General features: G+C 45.8%; 1 protein-coding gene across 4 annotated transcripts in view; it reads right to left on the reverse strand.

Moving 5' to 3' along the window:
• ryk (receptor like tyrosine kinase) overlaps positions 1-13,358 on the reverse strand; it is a 334,382-nt gene that overhangs the window by 192,680 nt on the left and 128,344 nt on the right. For all 4 annotated transcript variants that reach the window (XM_073040549.1, XM_073040548.1, XM_073040551.1 and 1 more), the window contains one exon: positions 6,876-7,010. In XM_073040549.1, coding sequence (XP_072896650.1) covers positions 6,876-7,010 — 135 coding nt within the window. The remainder of the gene's footprint in view (positions 1-6,875; positions 7,011-13,358) is intronic.

A 13,358-nucleotide genomic window follows, 5' to 3' on the forward strand; every position in this document is an offset into this window, starting at 1 on the left:
AAGCCCTCCCTACCAGGGAATATACTTACATGGACCACAAGAAAGCAGCATCCACATCAAAGAGCCCACTAACCAAGCCGTGCCCTCTTAGAACTACCACTGGGCAGAAAGTGCAGAAGTCTTAGGTCTCTTAGATACTATAAGTGCAGACATAATACACAAGAGGTGAATTAGGCTATTCTGCCCAGAGTCAGCTCTACCATTCCACGATGGCTGATTTATTATCTCTTAATCACACTTTAGGCTGGCTGGTGGCGCAGTGACATCAGTGCCGGACTCCCGAACATAGGTTCCCGAGTTCGAACCCAGTTGGGCCACTCCCGGGCACACTTTCCATCCATGCCGGGTTGAGTGTCGAGCTCGCAACTCGGCCTCGAAAAGCAAACAACTGCACTCTGTGAAGGACATAGGGGACCACTCAGAGAATCTTTCCTCCAAGACAACCAGTAGAAAAAAAAGTGGTTGCTGAGGCTCTGGCAGAATATGGCACACACAAAAAAAAATCCCATTTCCTTGCCATCACCCCATAACCTTTGAGGCCCTACCTAATCAAGAACCTATCAATTTCTCCTTTAAATAGGCTCTGCTTTAAATTGCCATAGACGTCTATGGCAAGGAATTTCACAGATTCACAACCTCCTGGCTAAAGAAATTCCTCCTCATCTCTATATTAGTCTGTGAGCCAGTAGGGTTGGTCAGTACCATCTAAGGGGAATAATGCTCATAGTGATTTTTGGCAAGGTATATATCTCTAGAGTTAGAAAATATGTGATAGCATTGCACCAGTGGTAGCTTTATGTGTGCTCTCATGCATTTTATAACACAACCCTAAAACAAGCATTTCTGAAAAGTGGCCAATATAAAGTACAACATATATATTCAACCTAGTGTTATTTTGTCATCAGTGATCCCTCAACATTGAAATTTGTCACAATGGTAGCTGAGTTCAAGCACTATTATTATTTTGTTATAAAATTCTACATTGAAAACTGTCATTGGTGGCACTCACAGTACAGTGCCCAATTTCAGTAGAGTGAATCATTTCATTTTTAGAAAAATATTTGTCTATTGGTTATTTTGGAAAATTCAATAAAAATCCTAGGATGCATATAATCACATGGATTTGTAGAGAACTTATTCAGGAATTCAATTAAGTCCTTGCTTGGTGGGAATTGATGACGTTCGATTTCACCTTTCTTGGCACAGAAAAGGTGATACCAGAGCTCATTGTCCTTGGTGGTGGATGCTTTTGGGGCATACAGGAGACATGTAAATGCCTCCAGTTTGTCCATCAGTTTTGGGGAGAGGTCCCATTCCTGACCCAACTCTAAGAATGTGTCCTGAGTTTCCCTGTTGCTGGTCAGAAGTTTTAGGGCACTTGTCTTTACTTTTACTTTATTATTTTAATGTCGCCAAACAATTGATACTATAGCATACAATCATCAGAGTGATAATTGATTCTGCTCTTCGTGCTCCCTGGAGTACAAATCAATAGTAAGTATAATAAAAATTTAAATTATAAATCATAAATAAAAAATAGAAAAGGGAAAGTAAGGTAGTGCAAAAAAAAACCAAGAGACAGGTCCGGATATTTGGAAGGTTTGGCCCAGATCCGGGTCAAGATCCGTTCAGCAGTCTATCAAAATTGGAAAGAAGCTGTTCCCAAATCTGGCTGTACGAGTCTTCAAGCTCCTCAACCTTCTCCCAGAGGGAAGAGGGACAAAAAGTGCGTTGGCTGGGTGGGTCGTGCCCTTGATTATCCTGGCAGCACTGCTCCGACAGTGTGCGGTGTAAAGTGAGTCCAAGGACGGAAGACTGGTTTGTGTAATGTGCTAGGCTGTGTTCATGATCTTCTGCAGCTTCTTCCAGTCTTGGACAGGACAACTTCCATACCAGGTTGTGATGCACCCTAGAAGAATGCTTTCTACAGTGCATCTATAAAAATTAGTGAGGGTTTTAGGGGACAGGCCAAATTTCTTCAGCTTTCTCAGAAAGTAAAGGCACTGGTGGGCCTTCTTGGCAGTGGATTCTGCTTGGTTAGACCAAGTCAGGTCATTTCTGATATTGACCCCAAGGAAATTGGTAGATGGGGTCGTGCGGTCCACTACTCCTTCTGAGGTCAACAACCAATTCCTTCGTCTTGCTGACGTTGAGGGATAGGTTATTGTCTTCGCACCATGCCACCAGGTTCTTTAAGTTCTTCTCTGTACTCAAACTCATCATTACCCGAGATACAGCCTACAATTGTGGTGTCATCAGCAAACTTATATATTGAGTTTGATGGAAACTTGGCTACACAATCATGGGTGTACAGTGAGTACAGCAGGGGGCTGAGTATACAGCCTTGTGGGGCACCGGTGCTCAGAATGATTGTAGAGGAGAGCTTGTCCCCTATTTTTACAGCCTGGGTCCTGTTTGTGAGGAAGTTGAAGATCCAGCTGCAGATCTGAGTGCTAAGACCCAGGTTCCAGAGCTTAGGAATCAGTTTATTTGGAATGATGGTATTAAAGGCAGAGCTGTAGTCAATGAAAAGGAGCCTTACATATGTGTCTTTATTCTCCAGCTGTTCCAAGGAGGAATGTAGTGCCAGAGAGATGGCATCTGCCCTTAACCCGTTGCTCCGGTAGGCGAACTGCAAAGCGTCAAGGTTGACCGGTAGACTATGGTTGATGTGTGCCATAACCAATCGCTCAAAGCACTTCATAGCAATTGATGTCAGAGCCACAGGTCGATAGTCATTCAGGCATGCCACCTTACTCTTCTTCGGCACCAGGATTATCGTTGCCTTCTTAAAACATGTGTGGATCTTAGACTGAAGCAGGGAGCAGTTGAAGATGTCAGCAAACACTCCAGCTAGCTCGCTTGCACAGGCCTGGAGAACCCGTCCCGGGACGCCATCTAGGCCCGTCGCCTTCCTTGGATTTATCTTCAGGAATCTACCTTCACAAATTCTGAATTCAGGAGTTTATGAATACAAGAATTTATCTTCACAAGTCTTGGATTTGTCTTCCCTTTGCCTGCAAAAGCACTTACAGTGTCACATCCTGTATATGTGTGCAACCTGATGACAGTCCTACAAAACTCCATGCCAACAGTGGCAGCAACCTTCCTGATGTCTACAAGCCTTGTACAGGTTCTAGTGTCACACTTCTTGAACAGTGGGGCCTCAATCATGTCACAACATGTTAAAGATGTGATAAAGACATCTGTGTCTTCTGAGCAGATCACTACAGTTGCATACAGAATCTTCTCCTGTAGCTTTGCTCTGTACTCCTCCGCCTTCCTCCATTTATGGACTATGAAGCTAATGAGATTATTTTTATTGCTGACTTTGGCAGTCCTCCACTGCCTCACCATCTGTGTGCCTGTGATACCTTGCAACTCATGACCAGTCTTTTCACCCCGTAGAGATCTTTCACTATTCTTGATATAGCTCTCCTTGTATGTGTCAAACACAACATCTGTTCTGCTACTCTGACTGCTTTCCCTCAAAGCCATACCCAGAATTGTTGTGGCAACATCTCTGAAAGTAACTTGATCACCTTTCATTCTTTGCACCAAGTTCATTCCAACCACTGTAGCAGTTTCCTGGGAGTTGCTCTTCTACTGCTACATTTTTCTACAAGGTTGTGGCTAAAGTAGCTTTATTTGTCTTTCTCAGCAATCCTTCTGGTGTGGACAGGGCCCAGGACAATGGTCCAAGGGGATGAGAAAGGATACCCTCCATACATAGACTGCACCCTTGTGCCATCACTATGATGCGTCCAAATAAAGACCTGCCTGCTTTCAAGATGACTGCCCTTCCATTTGATTTCACTTCTCTCTTCTTACATGTATCACTGAATGCTTTCAACTTATTGGTTTTCATTGGGTCATGGAATTTCTTTGCAGGTGGGTCTTCCTCTAGTCTCTCATCCTTGAAGGTTGCAAAGCATTGCTCACCAATCTCATATGCCTTCATCAGGTCGGAGGCAATATCCTTGGGGGCTGCCTTTGCCATAGAGATGCTAATAAGGTCCTGCTTCTCTGCAAATGGGTTGACCCATTCATGTATGAGGCTAACCACTGCTCAAACTGCTTCCTCGTCTTTCTGGATTCTTGGCTACTGTAGCTCCGCATGACAAAGCTCTGATTTGTTGCCTCGCACCATCTCCCTTAACTGTCCCAGGGATGCACTACAGTGCTCAGCTGTTATGTAGTAATGCTTGATAGCTCCAGAATTCAGCTGAACTGTGATGTGCCTCCAGGAGTCTATGTGTCTTTGTTCACTGTGGCTTCAATAGCCTGGTCCACAGGGATCTGCTCAAAGGGGCTGTTACTTGACAGCTGCACTGGGCTTTCTTGGGCTTTCCAATAGGTTTCAATGAGATTCCCACCCCCCCCCCCTCTTTTTTTAAACTCCAGCGAGTACATGCCCAGAACCATCTAATACTCCTCCTACATTAATTCATTCCCACAATCATTCTCGTGAACTTCCTCTGTCCAATGCCTGAGCATCTTTTAGAGTCATAGAAGAGTACAGCAGAGCAATCTAGCCCATGCCAAGCCATTTAAACAGACATTACCTCTAGTTATAGTTCCACCCAACCTCATTGGGGAAAAAAAAAGCTTACTTGCATTTACCCTATCTATACCAATTATAATTTTGTATACCTCTATCGAATCTCCTCTCAATCTACTACATTCCAAGGAATAAAGTCCCAGCTTATTCATTATTTCCTTATAACCCTGGTCCTCTAGTCCCAGCAACATCTTAGCAATTTTCTATATACTCCTTCAAACTTATTTACATCTTTCCTGTAAATAGCTGACTAAAACTGCACACAGAACTCCAAATTGGGCCTCATCAACATCTTATTGGGCCTCATCAATGTCTTATACAACTTGAACATAACATCCCATCTCCTGTACTCAATACATTGATTTATGAAGGCAAATGTGCCAAAAGCTTTCATTATGACTCTATCCACCTGTGACGCCACTTTCAATGAATTATGGACCTGCATTCCCAGATCCCTAAAGCTCTACCACACTCCTCAGTGCCATACCATTCACAATGTAAGAGCTACCCTGGTTGGTCCTACCAAAGAGAAACACTTCACACTTGTCTGCATTAAATCCCATCTGCAATTTTTCACCCCATTTTTCCAGATGGCCCAGAACCCGCTACAAGCTCTGATAGTTTTCCTCACTGTCCACTACACATCCAATCTTACAGTCATCTGCAAATTTGCTGATCCAGTTGCTACATTATCATCCAGATCATTGATACAGATGACAAACAACAGATCCAGCACTGATCCCCGCAGCACACCACTAGTCACAGGCTACACTACTAGTCACACCACTAGGGAGGCAACCATCTACTACCACTCTCTGGTAAAGGGCTGGAGAAGAAGGAATCAGATAGGAGAGGAAAGTGGACCATGGGAGTAAGGGACACCAGGAGAGGTGAGAGAGGCAATAGGCCAGAGTGGGGAATACAAGAGAAGCGGGTTGGAAAAAGTTACTAGAAGGAGAAGTTGATGTTTATGCCATCAGATTAGAGGCTATCTAGACAAAATATAAAATGAGGTTTGAGAAGGTTCTCGTTGTGGTAGAAGAAGAGGCTATGGACTGACATGTCAGAACAAGAATGGGAATAGAAGTTAAAACGGTTGGCCACCAGGAAATTACACATTTAGTGGATAGACCAGAGGTCCTTGACAAAGCAGTCCCCATTTATCTCAGGTTACACCAATGTAGAGGAAGCCATACTGTGAGCACCAGAAACAACAGATGATCCCAGTGTTGCTTCACCTGGAAGGACTGTTTGGGGCCCTGAATGGAGGTAAGTGGTGAATAGGCAGGTATAGCATTTCCATGACTTGCAGTATTCTCAGAATACTAGACCGGAATATTAGCCTTGGTTTTTGCATTCAGATCTTTACAAACAAGAGAAAATCTGCAGATGCTGGAAATCTGAGCAACACACACAAAATGCTGGAGGAACTCAGCAGGCCAGGCAGTATCTATGGAAAAAAGTACAGTCAACGTTTCAAGCCAAAACCCTTCAGCAGGACTGGAGAAAAAAAGCTGAGGAGATTTAAAAGGTTGGGGGAGGGAAAGGGAACCACAAGGTGATGGGTGAAATTTGGAGGGGGAAGGATGAAGTAAAGAGCTGGGAAGTGGATTGGTGAAAGAGACAAAAGGCCATAGAAGAAAGAAAAAGGAGGGACGGGTGGTGGGAGGCATTACCAGAAGTTTGAGAAATCGATGTTCTTGCCATCAGGTTGCAGGCTACTCAAACAGAATATAAGGCGTTGTTCCTCCAACCTAAGTGCGGACAGTGGAGGTGGCCATGGATGGACATATCAGAAGGGGAATGGGAAGTGAAATTAAAATGGGTGGCCACTGGGAAATCCCGCCGTTTCTGGCAGACAATGGAATTAATGGGAATGGGAAGTGGAATTAACACTCCGTCCTCCAGAAAGAGCAGGATCTCCCAGTTAATCAAACGATTTGCAACGCACTTCGACAGGGCTACGGAGTGGCACGTAACTACACCAGGTTACGACAGATCTCCTTCCCTAAGTATTAGTGAACTTCATTTTTTTTTAATAGAATTTGGTAGTTTCATGCTCACTATTATGACAATAGCTAAATAATAACAGCCATATACATTTAAGGTTTCTGACAGCATAATCAGATCCATACCATTAACTAAATTCTCTACAGTGCATGAGGAACACACTGAATTACAATATATACAGTAATTTCAAAATATTAACAATTTTTATTATAAAGTTATCTGGTGTCTGCAAACTGCTCCTGTCTTCGTAAGTCATTAAATATTTTTTCATGGAAAATGCAGAAAACTTCTTTGTTACACTTACTTTTGTAGCATATTTTCCTCCTTTTGAAGTTGAGAACTGTTATGTTCTTTGCAGAGTTAATAGTGACATTAAGCTGCATTTCCATGGTGACTTCTGAATCCAATTTTCCTGTGCATAAAAGATCCACTCTAAATACTGAAAGAGACAAGAGAAATTGTGAAACTTGCTATTGAAGTCAGCCTGCTAAGTATTACTGCAACATCACGTGTTTATAAATTCACAGTCCATTACTTTATTTTTACCCAGCTTTTGCAGTCACAAGAGCAAAGATGAATGCGAAAAGTTTTTACAACAGGCATTTAGGTTATCAAGGTTGTTGGGGCTAAAGTAGAAAAGGCCCCAAAATATTAGCGCCCTGAATCTTCAGTCTGAATGAATTCAGAGATCTTGTGTTGAATAGGTCTTAAAACCTGACGCATCTGCCAACACACTGTCTTTATCCCTCTATTACCTGCTTATTTGGGTGCCAGCCTAAATGCTTCTTAATCATTGCGATTGTATTTGCTTCCACCACCTCCCCTGGTAGTGCATTCCAGGAAACTGCTACTCTTTGCAGAAAAACATTTGCCTTGAAAATCTTCTTTAAACTTTCCTCTCTCACCTTCAACCTTAACCCTCGAGTATTTGACATTTCTACCATGGGAAGACAACTCTGGCTATCTACCCCAGCAATACCGCTGAAGTTTTATGTACTTCTATCAGGTCTCCCCTCAGCGTCCAGTGGTTCAGAGAAAACAATCCAAGGTTGGCCAACCTCTTCCTGTAGCTAACACCAGGAATCAGAATCATGTTTAATATCTCCAGCATGTGTCGTGAAATGTAATACATGGAAGTTGACAGAAAAAAGAAAACACTAAATTACAGTAAAAATAAATAAATAAATATATGAAATAGCTAAATTAAGTAATTATTGCAAAATATATGAAATAAAAAAGTAGTGAGGTAGTGTTCATGAGATCAACATCCATTCAGAAATCAGATGGCAGACGGGAAGAAGCTGTTCCTGAATCGCTGAGTGTGTGCCTTCAGGCTCTTGTACCTCCTTCCTGATGGTAGCAATAAGAGGGCGTGGTGGGAGTCCTAAATAATGGGTACGGCTTTTCTGAGGCACCACTCCTTGAAGCTGTCCAAGATACTTCGGAGGCTCGTACCTATGATGGAGCTGACCGATTTTACAACTCTCTGCAGCTTACTTCGATCCTGTGTAGTAGCTCCCCATACCAGATGGGGATCCAGCCAGTTTGAATGCTCTCCATGGCACATCAGTAGAAATCTGCCAGTGTTTTTGGTGGCATACCAAATCTCCTCAAACTTCTATTGAAATATAGCTGTTGTCTCCCTGCTTTACAGCTGCATCAAATGTTGGGTCCAGGTTAGGTCCTCAGAGGTATTGACACCCAGGAACTTGAAACTGATCACTCTCTCCACTTCTAATCCTTCTAGGAGGATTGGTGTGTGTTCCCTTGTCTTACACTTTCTGAAGTCTACAATCAGTTCTTTGGTCTTACTGACAACGAGTGCAAGGTTGTTGCTGTGATACCACTCAACTACCTGGCATATCTCACTCCTGTATGCCCTCTCGTCCCCATCTGAGATTCTGCCAACAATGAATGCATCATTAGCAAATTTTCAGATGGTATTTAGTCTGTGAGCCAGGACCCCAAATTTTGGACCACTGGTACCATCTGGGGGGAATAATTCTTATAGTGAGTTTTGGCAAGGTATACACCTCTAGTCTAGAAAATATGTGATAGTATTGTAGAGGTGGTAGCTTTCCATCACAACAATGGAGAGCTGTCCGCATTCTGGATAGCATACACGGAGAAATCTGCAGATGTTGGAAATTCAAACAACACACACAAAATGCTGGTGGAACACAGCAGGCCAGGCAGCATCTATAAGGAGAAGCACTGTCAACGTTTCGGGCCGAGACCCTTTGTCAGGACTAACTGAAAGGAAAGATAGTAAGAGATTTGAAAGTAGTGGGGGGAGGGGGAAATGCGAAATGATAAGAGAAGACCGGAGGGGGTGGGATGAAGCTAAGAGCTGGAAAGGTGATTGGCGAAAGTGATACAGAGCTGGAGAAGGGAAAGGATCATGGGACGGGAGGCCTTGGGAGAAAGAAAGGGGGAGGGGGGAGCACCAGAAGGAGATGGAGAACAGGCAAACTAAATATGTCAGGGATGGGGTAAGAAGGGGAGGAGGGGCATTAACGGAAGTTAGAGAAGTCAATGTTCATGTCATCAGGTTGGAGGCTACCCAGCCGGTATATAAGGTGTTGTTCCTCCAATCTGAGATTGGATTCATTTTGACAGTAGAGGAGGCAATGAATAGACATATCAGAATGGGAATGGGACGTGGAATAAAAATGTGTGGCCACTGGGAGATCCTGCTTTCTCTGGCGGACCGAGCGTAGCTGTTCAGCGAAACGGTCTCCCAGTCTGCGTCCGGTCTCACCAATATATAATAGGCCATACCGGGAGCACCAGATGCAGTATACCACACCAGCCGACTCACAGGTGAAGTGTTGCCTCACCTGGAAGGACTGTCTAGGGCCTTGAATGCTGGTGAGGGAGGAAGTGTAAGGGCAGGTGTAGCACTTGTTCTGCTTACAAGGGTAAGTGCCAGGAGGGAGATCGGCAGGAAGGGATGGGGGGGGGGGGGGGGGGAACGAGTGGACAAGGGAGTTGCGTAGGGAGCGATCCCTGCGGAAAGCAGAAAGGAGGGAAAGATGTGCTTGGTAGTGGGATTCCGTTGGAGGTGGCGGAAGTTACGGAGAATTATACGTTGGACTTGGAGGCTGGTGGGGTGGTAGGTGAGGACAAGGGGAACCCTATCCTGAGTGGGGTGGCGGGCAGATGGGGTGAGGGCAGATGTGCGGGAGATGGGAGAGATGCATTTGAGAGCACAGTTGATGGTGGAAGAAGGGAAGCCCCTTTGTTTAAAAAAGGAAGACATCTCCTTTGTCCTGGAATAAAAAGCCTCATCCTGAGAGCAGATGCGGCGGAGACGGAAGAATTATGAGAAGGGGATAGCATTTTTGCAAGAGACAGGGTCGGAAGAGGAATAGTCCAGGTAGTTGTGAGAGTCTGTAGGCTTATAGTAGATATCAGCAGATAAGCCGTCTCCAGAGATGGAAACAGAAAGATCAAGAAAGGGGAGGGAGGTGTTGGAAATGGACCAGGTAAATTTGAGGGCAGGGTGAAAGGGTGAAAGTTGGAGGCAAAGTTAATGAGGTCAACGAGCTCAGCATGTGTGCTGGAGGTAGCACCAATGTAGTCGTCGATGTAGCGAAGGAAAAGAGGGGTACGGATACCCGTATAGACTTGGAACATGGACTTTTCCACAAAGCCAACAAAAAGGCAGGCATAACTGGGACCCATAAGGGTGCCCATGGCTACACCCTTGGTTTGGAGGAAGTGGGAGGAGCCAAAGGAGAAATTATTGAGAGTAAGAACTGATTCCGCTAGACGGAGGAGAGTGGTGGTAGAGGGGAATTGGTTAGGTCTGGAATCCAAAAAGAAGCGAAGAGCTTCAAGACCGTCCGGGTGGGGGATGGAGGTATATAGGGGATGGAGGTCCATGGTGAAAATAAGGCGGTGGGGGCCAGGGCCAGGGAACTTAAAATCATTGAAAAAATTCAAAGCGTGAGAAGTGTCACGAACATAGGTGGGAAGAGATTGAACAAGGGGGGATAAGACAGTGTCAAGGTATGCAGAAATGGGGCAGGAGCAAGCCGAGACAATAGGTCTACCTAGACAGGCAGGTTTGTGGATCTTAGGTAGGAGGTAGAAACGGGAAGTGCGGGGTGTGGGAACTATGAGGTTGGTGGCAGTGGATGGGAGATCCCCAGAGCTGATAAGGTTGGTGATGGTATAGGAGACAATGGCCTGGTGCTCCTTAGTGGGGTCATGATCAAGGGGTAAATAAGAGGAGGTTTCAGAGAATTGTCGCTGTGCCTCGGCCAGGTAGAGGTCAGTACGCCAGACAACAACAGCTCCCCACTTATCAGCAGGTTTTATAGTGAGGTTGGGATTGGTGCGGAGAGAGCAAAGAGCAGAGCGTTCAGAAGGAGTTAGGTTGGAATTGGAACAGGGTGCAGTGAAGTCGAGACGGTTGATGTCCTGTCAGCAATTAGCAATAAAGAGATCCAGAGCAGGCAGATGGCCAGAGCAGGGTGTCCATGAAGAGGAGGAGGGTTGAAGACGGAAGAAGGGGTCATCGGTGGGGGTAGGAGAGTCCTTGTCAAAGAAGTAAGCTCGGAGACGGAGCCGGTGGAAAAAGAGTTCCGGGTCATGGCGTACGTGGAACTCGCTGAGGTGTGGGCGAAGGGGGACAAAGCTGAGGCCCTTACTGAGGACAGAGCGCTCTGCCTCAGAGAGTTGAAGGTCGGAGGGAATGGTAAAGTCCCGGCACGGATGAGAGATGGGATCAGAGGGGGGAGGGAGGCTGGTAGCATCAGTGGAGAGGGAAGGGTTGGGGTGAGAGGAAGATGGAGCCTCTGAGGGCCCAGGAGCTGACGATGGGATCTGAGGGAGAGGGGATTGCAGAGTGGTGGTGGGGGAAGGGGAGATGGGAGTCACAATTGCAGCATGTGAAGACCCAGCCTGGAGTTCACAAGGCTGGAGTTGCAGTTGGTGGTTGCGCAATCGCTTTAAAGCTGTCCATGGTCATTGGAACCCGCGTTGATGGTGCTGGAGTCCGGGTTTTCAATATGCCCTGGGTTGCCGCTGATGGTGCTGGAATCCGGGTTTTCAATATGCCCCGGTTTGCTGGGGCAGCCGAGATCGACGGCCGGTGCCAATCCATGGTCGTTGGAATATGTGGTGATAGTGCTTGAGTCCAGGTTTTTAATATGCCCTGGGTTGCTGGGGCAGCCGAGATCGACAGCCTACCCTGGGGGACGTGATACGAAGGCCATGCTCTGGGGTCTGCAGACTGAAGATCTTGCGATCCTTGCAGGACGTGATAAAGTGAAAGAAACGGCGATTGCACGCATGGATCCGACAGAGGATGAAATAACGGACAGGTCCATTGCAAATAGAGAAAGAGGTATCCCGGAGGCGTGGAAGTGATTGTGATAGGGACGCCAAGTACCTTCTCATGGCGGAGAGTGTTGCCCTCAGAGCTCGACGGGAGAAACAACGGGAGCCAGAGTCAATTAAATGTGAGTACCTGGGATCCTGAGAAGGTCCAAATTGAGAAGCTCGAAAACGGATCCTGAAGCCAACTGGAGTCAGTTGGCGGCGGAGACATGTTCCAAGGAATGATATATGGATGTAATAGCGGGTCTGGGTCAAAATATGATCGAAAAGTTGAAGGGCCGAAGGAATTATAGATGGGGAGCAGCGAGAGAGGATTTCACTGAACTCCCGTCGAAGAGAAGATTTAAACTTCTTCAGTGTAGGCATCACTGGTAGAGGCTTCGCAGTAGTGAATTTAAAGAGCAAACCCGAGGAAATCTGCAGATGCTGGAAATTCAAACAACACACACAAAATGCTGGTGGAACACAGCAGGCCAGGCAACATCTATAAGGAGAAGCACTGTTGACATTTCAGGCCGAGACCCTTCGTCAAGACTAACTAAAAGGAATAAGAGATTTGAAAGTAGTGGGGGGAGGGGGAAATGCGAAATGATAGGAGAAGACCAAAGCGGGTGGGATGAAGCTAAGAGCTGGAAAGGTGATTGGCGAAAGATCATGGGACGGGAGGCCTTGGGAGAAGGGGGGGGGGGGGGGAGGAGGAAAGCACCAGAGGGAGATGGAGAACAGGTGTTACGAAGGATGAACAACTCTGATGGGCAGAAGGGTACAGAGTTGCCCATGTTTCCCCCCCCCCCCCGGGAGAATCACAAACTGTTACTGTTACCACGCTGCTAATGAGAGAGAAAGAGAGAAAAAGGGGAAAACGTTCTGGGACTGGAACATTTGCTTCAGATAAGGGAGAGATAACACCAGGAGACACACTAGTGAGCACTGCTTAAGTGTTGGAACCCACGAGAAGGTGTGGGGCATCGGAGACCGAACGAAGGATCGGTCAATTTTAACTCAGTGTTTATAGCGAGGCCGGTGGGGGCTTGTGTGTGTGTCCACCCTTGCCTGGATGACAAGTCCACCATAGAAGAACGGTCTAGCTAAAGGACAAAGGGGTCATACCTGAATGGCCACAACAACACATCGACGGATCAAGAACGTAAAGGAAGGTTTGACTGACTGTAGCTGTCACTGCTTGCTCGCTCTCTCTCTCTCTCCCCCCTCCAATGGTTACAACAAAAGAACCAACAACTACCTCAGCCTACATGAACTGAACTGAACTTTATACTTTCCCATGATAATTCATTATCCCCCTAGACAACGATAGAGCTTGTTTATTATTGATTATTATTATACCCACACTTTTAGGTTTAGTATTGCTAACGCGTATTATCTGTATATTTGCATTGTTGATATTGATTGGTATATTTTACTAATAAACACTGTTTTG

Source organism: Hemitrygon akajei, chromosome 3 (genome assembly GCF_048418815.1).
Source record: "Hemitrygon akajei chromosome 3, sHemAka1.3, whole genome shotgun sequence".
Taxonomy (NCBI): Eukaryota; Metazoa; Chordata; class Chondrichthyes; order Myliobatiformes; family Dasyatidae; genus Hemitrygon; species Hemitrygon akajei.